The sequence below is a fragment of the Thamnophis elegans genome, chromosome 3 (assembly GCF_009769535.1).
Source record: "Thamnophis elegans isolate rThaEle1 chromosome 3, rThaEle1.pri, whole genome shotgun sequence".
NCBI lineage: Eukaryota > Metazoa > Chordata > Lepidosauria > Squamata > Colubridae > Thamnophis > Thamnophis elegans.
This window is the reverse complement of record NC_045543.1, coordinates 116252029-116269480: the sequence shown is the minus strand read 5'-3', so window position 1 is coordinate 116269480 and position 17452 is coordinate 116252029. Positions and strand designations below refer to the sequence as shown.

The 17452-nt window shown below is 38.5% G+C and overlaps 1 protein-coding gene across 2 annotated transcripts in view; it reads left to right on the top strand.

Moving 5' to 3' along the window:
• MTX3 (metaxin 3) overlaps positions 1–5291 on the top strand; it is a 28846-nt gene extending 23555 nt beyond the window's left edge. The window contains exons 9-10 of one of the 2 annotated variants that reach the window (XM_032213614.1): positions 747–3042; positions 4914–5291. In XM_032213614.1, coding sequence (XP_032069505.1) covers positions 747–860 — 114 coding nt within the window. In that variant the 3' untranslated portion in view covers positions 861–3042; positions 4914–5291. Of the gene's footprint in view, positions 1–746; positions 3043–4913 lie in introns of those variants that run through there. The other variant, XM_032213615.1, reaches the window with a different exon arrangement.
• Positions 5292–17452: the final 12161 nt, after the last annotated feature.

The window sequence follows — 17452 nt, the reverse complement described above, 5'->3', positions numbered from 1 at the left end:
AATCAGTGGAGGGAACAAATTTTTTAAACGATTGGGTAATGCTCAAAATTGCTGTCTGACTCTAATTTTCTTGCTAAATAAATATTTAACAAGCTCATTTCCTGTTTTGTTATTGGCAGATATTTTAACTTTATTAGTAGTACTTTTCCCTCTCCGTTGTTTGATCTTAAGGAAATAGTAGTATTAACTCTGAATGGTCAAGAATATTATCTCTATTTCTAAACTGCTTTCTTATTTGATGGGAAGCTGCATGGTTTTACACTTAACTCCCTGTGAGAAAAGAAATTTGTGCAGATAAATTGGAAAGCACGTTGTCATTCATGTGATGACATAAAATGAAGCATACAGCAATGTTTAGTCACGTCAGCTGAATGAATCAGGCCCACAAAATCAGAACATGGTGAAAAAGAGGGATGAATTACAGAGAACTGGATAGGAAATACAAAGTGTTTCCCATACATAGATAATCTTTAAAGGACCACATCTCCATTTCTTTTAAGGGATAGACAAGAAGTAACATACTTACTAGTCAGAGTTAAGCGATTGAAGTATAAAAAAATTATGCATGGCATTCATAAGGTAATTCATTTAACTCATTAGTTAATATGTTGTTTTTGAACTCAAGAAAATTGCACTATTGTGTACATAATTAACTTATAAAATAAATGATTGGATGTTACAATGTGAACAGTGTTAAGCCTAATTTTATTCAAATATCCAAACTGGCCTTTATCTTGCTTTTGCAGATGGATGATAATCTTCGCAAGAGCCCTCAGCATCCTCCTCGTAAGCTGACAACTGTCAAACTTTCTACAGCTGAGGAAGGAAATAATTCACTGAATCGATTGTCACCCTTATAATTTTTTAATTTCATATTTATACATGTGTTCTAAGAAACTGTTAATCTGTAATCAATTTTTGCACTAAATCTATGTCTTTATGAATCTCTGGCAAAGGATAACTTGACATGGATGCAGGTCCATTCATTTAACCGATTTATTCTATGGTCATGTTAAAAATACTACACTTAAGTTAACATAGGAAAGATCACTAGGTAATTGTAAAATATGATGTTTAATGTCACCTTTAATGCTGCATAATGCTTGCCTTTTCAGGTCAATATATCCTTTGACCAAAAGCTAGGATTTCACTTTTTTGGAATTCACTAGATTAAGTTTTCAGTTTTGACTGCAATCATGTTGAACCTCAACTTGTTGTATATCAGAATAGGTACTTGATCCCCACTTTTAGCATTTTTGTAGTTTTCTACAATAGCTCAAATACTGAAATTAAAATAATCAGCCTATTAACACAGTGAATAGCGAATGGTATTTGCCATTTTGGATCATTTTGTGCAAGCAATGGTGAATATATGCAATGTATGCTATTTTTAAAAGAATATAGATTTTTTTTAAAAACTAGTCTTACTGCCATCGGCATCTTGTTTCATATTTAAATGTTTATTCAAATCTAGTTTTACAAAGAACAGGCCTGGACAAGCCTGATTAACTGCCTGAAAATTGTAGCCATTTTTACTGAGTCCTGTTTTTCCTACTTTGTTCTCTCTTACTCATTGACACCTTTTTCATGTTTCTCCAGCAATTTCAAGTTCTCTGGAATAGGGAAAAACGAGATGAAGTGAAGAGAATGTCCTTCAAACTCCATTTCTGATTTCAACCATAGTAATTGGCATTACTTCTATTTAACCTGTTTTGTGCTAGAGGTGCAATTGATTTTTGCCGTAATGCAATACATCAACACCAACCTGAATGACCTAGCCTTTTCTCGGGGCTAGAATGTTTCAGTTAATGAATTGACAGAATACTGAGCATGTGCAGTATGTTGATCTTTGCTGACAGAGTTCCTGATAAGCATGGGCTTCCCTAAGTACTTGAACCAAGAATGATAGGTAATACTGCACTCAGAACTGCTGTATATAGAGCTCTGTCCTTGACACTTTCTTGTTACAGTTCATTTATTTATTTATTTATTCTATAGGATATAAAGGTCTAAAGCACACATGACAATATAATAAAAATAACAGTAGAGAGAAATATAATGCCATAGCAGCACATTGGCATTCATTATAGGGATAGAGCTTGGCATTTCCTGAAAGTCTCTAAATCGGGCTCATTTTGTAACATCTGTCAATAATGGTACTGAGAAACATTTCAGTTTAGCAGTAGTTTTGCCACAATTAATATAACAACATTAATAGTCCAAAACTGGACAGTTGCTAATAGGAGGGGCTGGGTTGTTTAAAAGTCAGATAGTTAGGGATTGGCTTGCAAAAGGAAGGAATAAAGTAAGTTTTATAAGAAGAAAGGGGATATTGAAATATTTAAGTCTTGAGATCTTTGAATAGTATGGAGTTTTGAAGGCACATTTTACAGAGAGGTACTATGAACCTTTTTGTACCTGCATGAAGTAGCTCCCTGGGCCTCTGTAACATAGCTAGTGCCACAAAATAAAAGGGTACACTACCATGGAAATCTGTAAAACACTGATGAAATAAAATGTGGAAAGTTGCATAAATTTGGGGTGTGATCTAGGCAAGGGCTTTCATTGACTCAAAATTTAATTTTGAATTAAATTAACATAATATTTTTTAGAAAAGGACTTAATCAAAATGGCATTTTCCTTTAATCAACTCATTTTTGGTGGGTATCGTAATTCTACATTTTTTATATGTAAACAAACAGCTTTCTTTTTGTTTGACTTTATTTTGCCAAATCAAACAAATCAACTTTTCTCTAAATTACTTAGAGTATTCTGTGAATGTAGAGGCATAGTTGTCTGAATAAGTTTGTAAATTTTGTATATAAATGTACTTACAGAATATTACTTTGTAAAATAAAGAATGTAGCAATCTCTTCATGTATCTTGTATTTATAACAATATTTTGGGATGTCTAACAAATTAAAATTTCATGTTACTTCTGTAGGTGTTTCATTTGTTGTCTGGATCTGCAGATACCTATGCAAAAAAATACCTGTGAAAGGAAGTGTTAACTTTTTTTCTTGACAATGGTTTTCAAACAAGGTAGGGCTTCACTCCTCCCCCCACTCCCCAAGTGTTCATAATACAACTTGACAAAAGCAATCGGGTTCACCATGAAAAATTTCAAAATCTACCTAGAGAGAAATTGAAATGTACAACTTCTGACTAAGCCCTTTGACATGCCTGTCACTCTACTAAATTTGATCTTGCTGCTTCTGCGAAAAATAATAGATTTCCTATGATTGCCCATCATAAAGAATTTAATAATGTTTCCTTTATGTAACATTTGAAGGTCCCTGAGGTCTTGCATGTGGCCCTGGGGCCTCAGGTTATGTGTCCCTACTATATTCACACAGGTTCAGGTTTACAAATAGAAGCAACCTTCAAGGCTATGGGAAGTCTTCATCTAGGAAAAAAAAAGAGTAAGTGAATGCTACTAATTGATCTCAATATGCCGCTGTGCATTTTTAATTAAACTATCAATATTCCAAGTTTGTAGAAAAGTAGCCAAGCGTGCTGTAGCAATTCATTTTAGCAATAGCAATAGCAGTTAGACTTATATACCGCTTCATAGGGCTTTCAGCCCTCTCTAAGTGGTTTACAGAGTCAGCATATCGCCCCCACAGTCTGGGTCCTCATTTCACCCACCTCAGAAGGATGGAAGGCTGAGTCAACCTTGAGCCAGTGAGATTAGAACCGCTGAACTGCAGATAACAGTCAGCTGAAGTGGCCTGCAGTACTGCACCCTAACCACTGTGCCACTTCGGCTCATTTTAGAGGTTGGATCTGAGAAAAGTTCATTTTTTTATTTCTGCCATGATTTTTTTTATGTTGGATGTTTTGTATTATAACTTTTTTGTTGTTACTCTATCGTCATAATAAAGCAAGCTATGGAATCAAATATACTGATACATTTTCTTCAGAGATTAATATGGTCTAACAGTATGATGGTAGTGGTGGTGATGATGATGCCAGTAACTATAACTACATTTGACAATGTAGTTTATTGATCTTTCTCGTCTTTTAAATAGAATTGTTCAATTCAGATAGTACACTCAATCAAGCTCAAACAACATAGCTTAGATGATATATGAACCTAGCTATTGTAGTTTATATGGCAAAAGCATGTTGTACGAATTCAACTAATTGTGGCTTCTAAAATGATTACATGAACTATAATAGGATATGTGAACCAATGTATTTACTGTAGCTTGCCTTTTATCTCTTTCTCATTCTTAGAAATAATTCTATAGGATGTATTTTGGAATCAGATTGTAAAATCATGACTGATAACCCCAACATTCAGTAATGTAATTATGGTTCTGTAAGCAATTTTCACTTTGTATTATAATTCTTCCATATCTTATTTGCTACTGAGTGATGAGTCTAAAAAGCAGTTTGGGGGAAGTCAAAGATAAATGATATCATTAACAGGATAAGCCTGTATAGCTGCTTAAAAATAAATTCCATGCATTTTGGCGGTACTTAATTCTTATAGAGTTAGAATTCCATCCTAACAGAAGTTACAATCAGCTTTAGGGTCAGGTTTTGGGTTTAAATGCTGAACATTTGGGAAAATAAATTGCAGTTTTTACAACTGCTCTCTTGCCACAGGAAAAACTGCTCTCTTGAGAAAAAAAAATCCCTGAGGCATACAAAAAAGGGGTTTTGGGGGCAATGTTTGCTATTTTCATACCAAATTGAATTTCCATGTTAAAAAAATATACCCTTTGGCAAACTCTAGAAACCAGAGCTTTTTATTATTATTCTAAATGACACTCGGTAAAAACAAACGGTTATCAGAATCTAATTTACAGTTTTCCTGTAAATCATATTTTTGATGCCACACATTTTTTATATTGCTATGGTTACATACCTATTAATGTTATGCTATTCCTCTTCCATTTTTCCAGACCAAGTTCTCTTGTGCTACAACAGCTGGAGAAAATAAAGTATTTATGTCCTGGCTTCATTCAAGTGGAAACATAGATGGATGGCAGGAAACATTAGCTAGTCAGCTGATACTGTACATACAGTACTGAAAATTGTATCTGGGCCTCTTGTTACATAACACGTGTATGCAGAGCTTAGAGAATGGGAGTCTTGACAAGCCAACTTTTCAGCATTAGTTCCCAAAATGACTAATATCAAATTATTGCACAAAGCAGCTTTTTGGATAATGAAATTTTGATCAGTTCTTATTTGCTGGCTCTTGCTCTTCTCTTGTTCTGTGAGGTGCAAAATAATTAAGCAACATTGTATGATATTCAATAAATAAAGACCAGAAATGATCAGGTCTGTTGTGTAGAATCCGAAATGATATCTTTGAGCCATAGAATAATTTCAAGGAAGAAAGCTATACCCGGACTATAGTGCAGAAGAAAAGGAATAATTCTTGCTTCTAGTGACAATTCAAGAGCAACTTGTTTAGAGGAGCAAAGGGATAGGTTGCCATGTTATGAAGACAGCAAGGATTTGAGTGCCTGTTAAATATTTATGCAAATATGCTTACAAGTATTTTATTTTCCATAATTGATGAAGTTGAATACTGTTCTTGCACCAGAAGGCAAGTTTCTCTATAGTTTTTTTCAAATCAAGAAATCATAACTTTAAAAAAAACCAGACAAGTTCCTTAGCAAGTAATTTGGATTGTGACTGTGCTGATGGATACTTTAATATAAATCTCCAAGTGAATACAGAAGTGAAGTAGGGAATAATAATTATTTGGGAAGAAATACACTTTATCCCCTGTTCCTTACAGCGATAATACACTACACTAGTGTGGACGCATGAATCGTCAGCTCTTTCTGGAATAGCAACAGCTTAATGGGTGAGCCAGGGATCATAGTGTATGTGTCATATCACACATGAAGCAGAGATTAAGATTCTTTTTTGTTTCTGAGTTTGGGGATTTTCGTGGTGATTATTTACTTTAAAAATACAGTACAGAACATCTCTTAGAGTTTACGGTAGGTATACCTAGACCTTTTGAGATTGAGATTTGTTTTATTTATATGCCGCCCTATTCCCAGGGGGACTCAGGGCGGCAAACAACTCAAGGGGGAAAGGGAACACAAAAGTACAATACAAGCATTTAAAATAGCCAACAGCTACACAGCCACACAGGTCGAGAGGGGAAGGGAACTCATCAACCCCAGGCCTGCCAACACAGCCAGGTTTTAACGGCTTTTCGGAAGGCCTGGGGAGAGGTGAGGGTCCGAATCTCTGCGGGGAGTTCGTTCCAAAGGGCCAGAGCTGCCACAGAGAAGGTCCTCCCCCGGGTAGTAGCCAGATGGCATTGGCTGGTAGACGGAAACCGGAGGAGGCGGGTTCACCCCCCCAGCCTGAGTGATGGAATATTAACCAAAGTCTTGGGAGGGAAACACAACAGCTACTCGGTCTTGTCTGGATTGAGCACAAGCTTGTTAACCCCCATCCAGACCCTGACAGCCTCCAGGCACTGGCACATCACATCAACCGCTTCACTGAGTTGGCACGGGGCGGACAGATACGTCTGCGTATTGATGGTATTTTATCCCGTGCCGTCGAATGATCTCACCCAGTGGCTTCATGTAGATGTTAAACAGGAGGGGGGATAGGACCGAACCCTGAGGAACCCCATATTTCAGGGGCCTAGGGGTTGACCTCTCCCCCCGACCAACACCGACTGCGACCTGTCCGAGAGGTAGGAGGAGAACCACCGAAAAACGGTGCCTCCCACCCCCACCTCTCGTAACCGTCGCAGAAGGATACCATGGTCGATGGTATCGAAGGCCACTGAGAGGTCAAGAAGCACTAGGATGGAGGGATGACCTCCATCCCTGGCTTTCCAGAGATCATCGGTCAGTGCGACCAAAGCGGTTTCCGTGCTGTAGCCAGGCCTGAATCCAGACTGAAAGGAGTCCAGATAATCGACTTCATCCAAGGACCGTCGGAGTTGAGAGGCTACCACTTTCTCAACAACCTTCCCAATAAAGGGGAGGTTGGAGACTGGACGGTAGTTATTCAAACTGGCTGGATCCAGCGATGGCTTCTTCAGGAGGGGTCTCGCCACCGCTATCTTCAATGCCGGTGGGAAGAAGCCCTCCCGAAGAGAGGCATTCACCATCACCTGGATCCAGCTCCGCGTCACCTCCTTGCTGTTCGCGACCAGCCAGGAGGGGCACGGGTCCAGTACACACGTGGCAGCACTCACCGCTCCCATGGCCTTGTCCACTTCATCAGGAGCAACAGGTTGAAAGTCAGTCCAGAGATGTCGTTCAAGACCTTTTGTCCTTTCTATTATGTTTTTCTGTTTCTTACCTCAAAAACACATGAAATGAACTTACCAAATTTTGGCAACTATATTTGGAGGGATTGGGTCACAGAAGAAAAACAATGGAGATACAGATCAACACCTCAATGTAGCAAAGAATGTATAGAAAGCTTCACATTGTAAGGTCTATATGTTTCACATTACCATTTATTTATTGAATCTGCATGTTATTTGCCTCAGTGTTAAAGCAACTCTAGATACAGATAGTAATGAATAATTAAAACAACAGAAACAAAGGTTCCTTGGTGCTCTCTGAGCTTCGTTATTTTCTTGCAGACATTTCTTTACCCAAATGCCATAATATCATCAGTGCTGTGGGAAGTGGAGTTTGCTCTGATTTTATCTTCTAATGCCTTGCCCTGTCAGTGTTGTTAGGGATTATCCTGGTGGTTCTTTGATTAGCCTGTTTACTGTTAGCTTGTTTGATGGTTCCTTGATTGGGGTGTTGTTTACTTCTTGATTATTGATCTGCTGTTCATCTAGTTGTTTTGGCATTTTATTCCTTTTTTTAGACATTGGTGTCTCTTGAATGATATGTCGATGCTGTTTATGTGTACTTGCCTATTGATGGCCAATTTGTCAAAGTGCCAGATTTCCAGGAATTCTGGGCATCTAGTGTTTTTTGAATTTGACTTTATCTAGGCTGACCAGTTTCCCAGTTAAAACTATGGTTAAGTCTATTCATGTGTTGTGCAATTAAGTTTTTATCATTTCTTTTGACTGTTAGTTGGTGTTCGTGGATATGCTGTCCTAGTCTTCTGCTTGTTTTACATAGTGGCTGTTGCAGTCCTTACATTAGAAGAGAAACATCTACAAAACTGGCTCTATCTAGATATCTGCTTTATGATCCTCAAACACTGTTCCTTAGGTTTGTTCAAAAATACCATATAATTTTGTTCTCTTTGTGGTCTTCACATATTGTTAAATTAATTAATTCAGTTGCTGGTCCAGAGAAAACACAACAAAGATAAATGTGCTGCATTTCCTCTGAAAACTGCAGGCAGATGTTTCTCAATTGGCAAGAGCTCCTGTCTTGTCCACTTTCTGGTTCCTGAATAGCTGTTTCCTGTATTGAAATTGCCATGCCAACATTCCTTCATTGTTTTTTCACCACTTTGACTTGCCATGCCCCCGCACACAATATTTTTCCTCCCCACAAAAATGCAGTGAGGGAAGACAAAAAGGAGTGAGTAGGTATTTTCATTGATTAAATTGTGGAGCACTGCAGAGATGGAAAAAATGCTGTTTGCAGGATGAAGCCAGTGGTCATGTGGAAAAGACATAACCCTCATTTTCTCTCCTTTATTTTAGTGGCAGGACAGCCCAGTTTGCACTTCCATTAGTATACCAGAAAAGGCATAGGAGAGACAGCCCTGACTATTGCAAGGAAAAAAAATTCAACCTAATGATGTCTTGTCCAGACTCACTAACGTATATATTTTGTGATACAGAAATTAACTGCCTCAAGGAAAAGAGTGTGAAATAGCTTGCTGGAAATCCCAGAAATTCAGTACATAATTAGTACTGTTCAGCACATGGAATAGGATAGCTTTTGGCAGAAGTGGAGTGTTGGACAGGGGACTAAAGGGGGGATGATTTAGCTACGCTTGGTAGCTCCCACCCATCTGGATGATTTGGATGACAATCCCCATTATCTAATTCTAATAAGAATCATAGTAAGGAGGACAATTGGGAGTTCAATACATCTTAAAGGTACCAATAAATATTATGGATGTTTGGCTAGAATAGGACATAAGGATTCAGTGTTAATGGAGGATTTTAGAAATAGTAAATGAAATGCCAATATGTGGTTATGTATTAAATCTTGGTATATTTTATGATGAAGGACGTTTAAACAATTATAGTCAAATGAAAATGTAGGTATGATGATGGTAACGTATAAATATCTGAGTTAAAATACTTGAGTTAATATGAATTATGTTTGCTGACTGTGGAAGAGATGCACGAAAGTCTTTTTGTAACCAACTAATACACTTTCTACAGTATGTAAAGAAGGATGTGTTGTGTTTGTTTTGAAAATAAAAATTTATTTTAAAAAAAGAAATAAAACTAGCTGCACTTTGAGTTAGTTTTTAGATAGGAAGCTTTAATGTTGCTTAAAATTGGGAGTACACTATAAAATAGCCATTTTCACAAGGATTGTTAGTCTGTCTTAACCAGATAATTGTAGATATATATGCATAAATTAAGCTACAGCATGTTGTTTTCAACTACTCTGACATCTAAAACTTCTGATCTAGTATGTGTGTGTTTATGGCCAACATTTTGATAAAGTAAGATACAGATTAAGAAGAAAACATGGTAGGGATACATATGTTTCCCCTGTTTCCAAGAATCGATTCATTAAAGCAGGAACATTTATCTCAGTAAGGTTAGGTCCTCCTAGATTTCTAGACTTAAAAATGAAGACTTGACAGACAGATAACTGCAAGCAGTTAGGTGTATTGATCCATGAAATAAAAAATAACTGCATAACTGTAAATAACTGCAATAATAATGCACAACTGTTTCATTCGAACCAGCAGAAGGAACATAAAAGGATGTTCTAGATTATGAGTTCTTAAAAACCATGTTTTCTGGTAAAATGCTAAAAAAAATGGGATAGGAAAAAAGCAGAGAAATCCAAAACTTAGCAGATGTTTAAACTACAGTATGAGATCAGCAGATCAGATGATTCCCAAAAAGGAGTTGGTGGGTTGAATATAAAATCAGATATTGTTGTTGTCTAGGTGTATTTGTATATCACACATGCATAGTATAGTAATTGTGCAACTAGATGTTTGCCATTTTACCTGCAAAGGCACTCAGTGCTTTACTAGAGGAATTGAACTGAAGCTTGGATATGGATGTTTCATACTAGAGCTTTTAGATTGAATGTACTTTCCTATTATATACCATTCTGATACCGGTAATAGCAAACTCACAGAATTATAGACTTGTGGAGTTGGAAGGAATCACAGGTATTGTTTAGTCTAATTTTATTCTTTATTGTGCAGGAAAATCAGTTAAAATATGCACAATACTGATCTTTGTAAGCATAGACGTATCATGTCTTACATCTTTTCCAAAGCTTTCATTGCTACCCTACCAAGTGCCGCTTTGTGGCATATTTCTTGATTGCTAATTCCTTTACTTTGACAGTTGATTCTAAGATGCAGAAATCTTTATTTTGTATATACATGTCGTTTTCTTGGTAAAATACAGGAGTAGCTATAGCAATAGCAATAATATTTATATACAACTTTATAGTGTTTTACAGTCTTCTCTAAGAGGTTTACAGAGCCAGCATATTGCATCCAATAATCTGGGTCCTCATTTTATTGATCTCACAAGGATGGAAGGCTGAGTCAACCTTGAGCCAGTCAGGATTGAACTCCTGGCAGTCAGCAGAATTAACCTACAATACTGCATTCTAACTACTGCACCACCATGGAGTAGTTTGTAGTTTGAGCCTTTTCGTGCTCAGAACAAAATGCCTTTGCCCTGGTAAATAAAATGCTATTGTTTTCAGCATCTTCCTATATTGCTGTTGCCCAATGTAAGTGCATGTTTGCTTTACAATAGCTAGACAGCTGGAATGACCTACACACCTTGGCTCACTTTGCTAGAAGTATATACTTCTTTGAGAAACAACCATCACTACTATCAAACTCTGCACCAAGTGGAAGAGCCAACAGGTTCCTAACAAACCTAGCAGACACCTTTGTTTCCCAAAAGGTAGAGAAGGGAACAAGGGGCTCGGCCATATTGGACTTAATTCTCACTATCAGAGAAGAAATGATAGAAGGTGTTGAAGCTACAGGAACCTTGGGGGCAAGCGATACAATATGCAATGCAATACTGGAATTCAACATTATGCAAACAAGTAGTAGAACAAACTAGTCAAATAGAGTATTGGACTTTAAGAGAGCTAATTTCAATAAACTAAGAGAGAGCTTGGGAAGGATTCCATGGATGAGAATCCTCAAGAGGAAAACAACTCAAGAAGCTTGGGAAATTTTGAAAAATGAGATTATAAAAGCCCAGTCTAGCACAATACCAATGAAGAAGAAAAATAACAGCTCCCAAAAGAAACCAGCATGGCTGCATAAAGAACTCTCTGACAAAATGAGAGACAAAAAGGATAAATATAAAAAGTGGAAAGGGGGGGGGGACATAACTAAGGCCGAATATCAGCAACTAGCCCAAGCCTGTAAAGATGAAGAGAGGAAAGCTAAGGCTCACAATGAGGAAAGGCTTGCCACAAAAGTAAAAAATAACAAAAAAAAAAGCTTCTTCCAACATGTTATAAACAAGAAAAAAGTTAAGGAAATGATTGGTCCATTGCTGGGAGAAAATGGCAAGAAGGTGACAAGCAACAGGGAGAAAGCAGAATTATTTAACTCATGTTTTGCATCTGTCTTTACACAAAGGGACACTCATTTACACTCATTTTTTGCATCTGTCTTTACACAAAGGGAAAAAATCCAACAAAAACAGCACCATAAAAATCAGATTAGGAACACAATTTGAAATAGGGAAGAAAATGGTAAGTCACCAGGACCGCATGGATTATACCCCAGGGTTCTGAACAAACTGGCAGACGAGATCTCAGAACCACTGAACTATATCTTTCAGAGATCCTAGAGCACCAGGAAACTGCCAGAGGACTGGAAAAGAACTGATGTGGTTCCCATCTTCAAAAAAGGGGGGGAAATAGATTCAGGAAACTATAGACCTATCAGCCTGACCTCAATTCCATGGAAGATTCTGGAAAAGATAATCAAGCAACTAATTAGTCGGCTGTGACCAGGGGGACCTTTGCCCAGGTCCGCCTGGTGCACCAATTGCGACCCTACCTGGATCGGGAGGCCCTTCAGACAGTCACTCACGCCCTTGTGACCTCAAGACTGGATTATTGTAATGCGCTCTACATGGGGCTGCCCTTGAAGAGTGTTCGAAGACTCCAGTTAGTCCAGAATGCAGCCGCGCGAGTGATTGTGGGTGCACCAAGGTACACCCAAGTTACACCTATCCTCCGCAAGCTGCACTGGCTACCTATTAGTCTCTGAATCCGCTTCAAGGTGCTGGTCGCTACCTATAAAGCCCTATATGGCATCGGACCTTGGTACCTGAGAGACCGCCTCCTGTCGATTACCTCTCTCAGACCAATTAGATCGCACAGGTTAGGTCTCCTCCGGATTCCATCTGCCAGCCAATGTCGGCTGGTGACTCCCCGGGGGAGAGCCTTCTCTGTTGCAGCTCCGGCCCTCTGGCACGAGCTCCCTGTTGAGATCCGGACCCTTACTACCCTCCCGGCCTTCCGCAAAGCCACCAAGTCCTGGCTGTTCCAGCATGCTGGGGGGGGGGGGGGGCTGAGAAGCATTTACCTCCATGGAAATTGTGAATGTTGGTTTTGTTTTTAATATGTTGTCTTTGTCTCGTTTTTCCCCTTTCCCTTGTCTTTTGTGAGCCACCCGGAGTCCTCCGGGAGTGGGCGGCATACAAGACAAATAAATAAAATAAATAATAAAATAAATACCAAAAGTAAACAAAGTAATAGCCAAAAGCCAACATGGGTTTGTCAAAAACAGATCATGCCAGACTAATTTTATTGCATTCTTCAACAAAGTGACAAAATTAGTGGACCAGAGGAATGCCGTCAATGTAATTTACTTCGTCTTCAGCAAGCCATTTGATAAAGTGGACCATAACCTACTACTAGACAAAGTAGAAAAATGTGGGTTAGACACAGTGGTGTGTTTCAAAAATGTTTAGAACCTCTTCTGTAGGTGTGGCCTGCTTTGTGGGAGTGGCTTGCTGGCCATGTGACCAAGTGGGAGTGGTTTGGCAGTCATGTGACTGAGTGTGGCCAACTTGTAAAATGTGGTGCAACTCACTTAACAACGCTCTTGCTTAGCAACCAAAATGTTGGCTCAGAAATTCTGGCATTTGAAGCATGCAAGTCTTAAAGCTGTCAAGTTACAAGGCTCTTGCACCCCTAACCTTTTAGAAAAAAAACCCAGGGGTGTTCAAATTTGACAGCTTTAAGACTTATGGACTTCAACTCCCAGAATTCCTCCTCCAGTCATGTTGGCTCAGGAACTCTAGCATTGAAGTGTGCAAGTCTTAAAGCTGTCAAGTTACAAGACCCTTGCACCCCTAACCCTTTAGAAAAAAAAAACCCAGGGATGTTCAAACCTGACAGCTTTAAGACTAAGGTTTAGATAGGACTCTTAGAGGTGGGTGTGGCGATTGGTGATCCAGTGTATTCTTAACCATTTTCTTTAGCAACACAATTCAAAGTCATCATTTTTCTTTATTCGCCTTTCTGATACTTTTTACAGCCATATGTCACAAAAGTAAAAATCATAGCCTTGAGAAAAATGTACTAGTCTTGTGTGTTATCTCTGTGCTAATGATCCTTCATTGCAGAATTGATCAACCTGGCCCAGGTACAGGATTAAGATCAATTAAGTAGAACTATGTCTTAACCAGAGGTGGTATTCAGCCGGTTCTTACCGGTTCGGGCAAACCGGTGGCGGCTGGAGGCTCCGCCCACCAGCCTGAACATAATGTGCCACCTTCTGCACGAGCGGGCTCACATTTGTGAACCAGTAGCAAAGTTAAGTGAATCCCACCACTGGTCTTAACTCTCTGCATTATAATTCTGTGCACAGTTGTAGTGAGTTGCAGTGGCAGCCACTATAACAATTGCAAAAGCTCTTCAAGAGGGCTCTAATGGGACTGCTGGACTCCACAGCACTTGCTTAAGAGTGCCACGTTCATGCATATAATATTTAGCTTTTAATGTGTGTTTTTTGGAGCTACATTCCCTGGTTGCAGTTGAATATCCATTAGCTGATCTACTAACTCATATGAATACCACAGCATTTCTCCTCCTCAGGCCAAGTAATTTAACAAGAGGATTGCTATTTTTTGCCTAAGATTCCTTGAATATTCTGCAGAGCAGTAGTTAAGGGGGAGGGGGGAGGGAAGCATGTTTTTGTAAGTATGGGTCCAGCTGTGAGCTGGATTAACTGATATAGAGTCTTCTGATCATGACCAGCTGTCTGTAAAGTACAAATTGTGGTTGGCATTTAAATGTGAAAAACAGTGAATGAAGAGAAAAGGAAGGAAGGAATGGTATATAAAATAGATCCTCCCCCTAATGTAAGAAGGCATTTCTATGTGGCATTTATCTGCTTTAATGAGAAGTCTAAATCTCATTTTAAGAAACCCATTGTTCTTACAATGTTATATCTTTAAAAAAATAAAGTACTTTTTAAGTTGAATCAATGTCATCATTTAATTTTTATGCTGTTCTAATCACCCTACACTACAGCAACAGTGATATTCTAATGACAGAGATTAGAAATAGGCATGCTGCAAAGCAGTGGCAATCTCTTAAAAATATTTCCAAGAAAAAATTTGGGTCCACTATGCATTCTTGCAAAATAAAGATGGAAGCCCAAACCTTTGGCACAGAGGTGGTATTCAGCAGGTTCTGACCAATTCTGGAGAACTAGTAGCAAAAATTTTGAGTAGTTCGGAGAACCGGTAAATACCATCTCTGACTGGTCCCACCCCCATTTATTCTCTGCCTCCCGAGTCCCAGCTGATCGGGAGGAAATGGGGATTTTGCAGTAATCTTCCCCTGGAGTGGAGGGAGAATGGAGATTTTACAGTATCCTTCCCCTGCCATGCCCACCAAGCCATGCCCACAGAACCAGCAGTAATTTTTTTTGAATCCCACCAATGCTTTGGCAATAGGTAAAGGTAAACTTTGAAGAGAACATCCCAAAACGTGGGAGGGGGGGAGGGGATAGGGAACAGCATCCCAGTTTGCTTTCTGTCAAATGGATGGCTCAGCTTGCCATAGGAACCCTTTTGTCAGAGTGACCTTGCCAAGTTCTCAGCGATATCCCAATTAGTTCAACTCTCATGTACGATATCAATAATTCTTTCTGTGCAAACTGCTTGTCCAAAAGGGCACTTGAGAGTCGGATTCAGGCAGAGAGAAAAAAATCTGCCATCCTTTCTTGCTACTTAATCCAATTGCTAGACAATTCATTTGTCCATCCCTCCCAAAAACTGGACGGACAGCGATCAAGGAGATTTGCTAATAAAATTGCAAAAAAGCAAAAAAAGTTAAAGTAGTTATTTAATCTTAAAAAACATCTATTGCTTGGTAAAAGAAAATAATAAAATAAAATTTTGTGATAGTAAAAGGAGACAAACACACTCCAATCTATGACAGCTGAATCACACTTTGGATTTGCTAATCAATACATGGAAATGACACAATAACACAATAGCAAAGTGTTTTTGCTTACAGCAAAATCAAAAGCCAAATGAAAGATGCTTTCTTTTTCCATCTTCCTATTATAAACCAGTTCATTATGTAGAATGAAAAAAATTCTTATAAACATGCATGTTTTTATAATGTAACTTATCGATATTATCTTCAAAGCAGAATAGATGCTTTAGATTTCTCTTAAAATCATGGTAATCCAATCAGTGCTGTAACCTGGAGGAGCAACGGGCGATGACTGGTGTGCCCAGAGAGATGGTTCAGCATGGCATAGGTTCGCCATCACAGCTCTAGTATCTTAAGAACTAACAAGCATATTGAACAAGATTTTATGCGTTTATATCTGTGGCTTAGTTAAGTTTCTTCAGAAGCAGCCTTCAAAGATGCAATGAGGTGGATGACATACTAACCCGAGGCAACATATCTCAAATTCTAATTGGCACAGTATGGCCCTCGGGTTTCTTCAGGACACATTTTATTTCTGTCATTATGCCATGATGAAATTGGAGGAAGGCATATAATAAAATTTCTTTTCTCTGCCCCTGGTACGTCTATTACAAATGGGAAAAGCAGATTTGAAAACAAAAGAGAATTACAGCATGTTCCTTTTGAGCAAGTCCTTAGATTTGCCTCTGTCCTTATTTCCAGATTGGTTTCAAGAATGTATGAAATCCAGAACAACATCTCTGGGTTGACTTTGTAGACCTATGGGTAACTTCAAACACTTGGATTTGTCTGTCAATATCCTTATGACACCTGTAAAAAAGACAGCTCTTCATTCAGTGCTTCTTAAAGATCATTTATAAGATATCCCCATCCTTGCACTTTTGAGACATTTGAATCTGAGTTCCATAATCCCCAGTTGTATGTGTTGGCTTCATTTCCTTTGACTAATATTGCTAGGAATCTTGGGAATTGAAAACAATACATCTGGAAGCCAGCAACCTGAGAAAGCTGCTTGAATTGTTCTTACTATTGGCAAAGGCTAAAGTACAAACCATATGATATTGCCATAAACAGATTTCATCCAGATTATATCTGTGAAAGTCAGGACTCATTTATGACATTAAAAAACCCACACCCATTTGGAATCCGCCCCTACATAAGGCCTAGAATAACATTGCAAAATGAAGAATGCTCATAGGAATTCTGAACTAAAAGAAAAAGATGTATTTAGAAAGAAAATATTGGATCCAAAAATTGCAATACAATAAGATTCTAGGCCAAAATAAATGACCTATTGGTCAACACATTAGCAAATGGAGGAGGGGGCACAGTTGCTGACCTGAAAGTCCTAACAACTCAAAGTAGTTGAAAGCACTTTCTCAGGAGTGAGACAATGGAGATAACCACTATAGCCTCTTTCATACCATTGCTTGCTGGGAGCCTGTTTTACTACTACCACTCTACTCATAAGGTTTCACATTTCTCTGGGCCCCCTGCTGCCATCCCCTGAAACTGGCTATGTTGAGGAGAAGGTTTTAGCTTCCCTTCCTTACCCACACCCGCTTTCACTTTCCCCCATTCTCCATCTCTATTTTGCAGAAGATGGAAAACATATGTAACATATGAGGTTGTATCAAATATGGGGCCATGTTGAACAGAGACTCAACAGTGCCAGACTGTATGTGTTTGGTGCAGGCAAGAGAAAGGTAACCATTGGAATTATTCAACCAAGGACTTAACATGTTAAGTATTGTTTTTCACTGAAATAAACAGGAGATCTATTATCTCAAAAGTGCTTTTTCAAGAGACAACTGGACTTTCTATTTTTTTTTCTTTGAAGTCGTTTCACTTCTCATCCAAGAAGCTCAGAGCTGAAG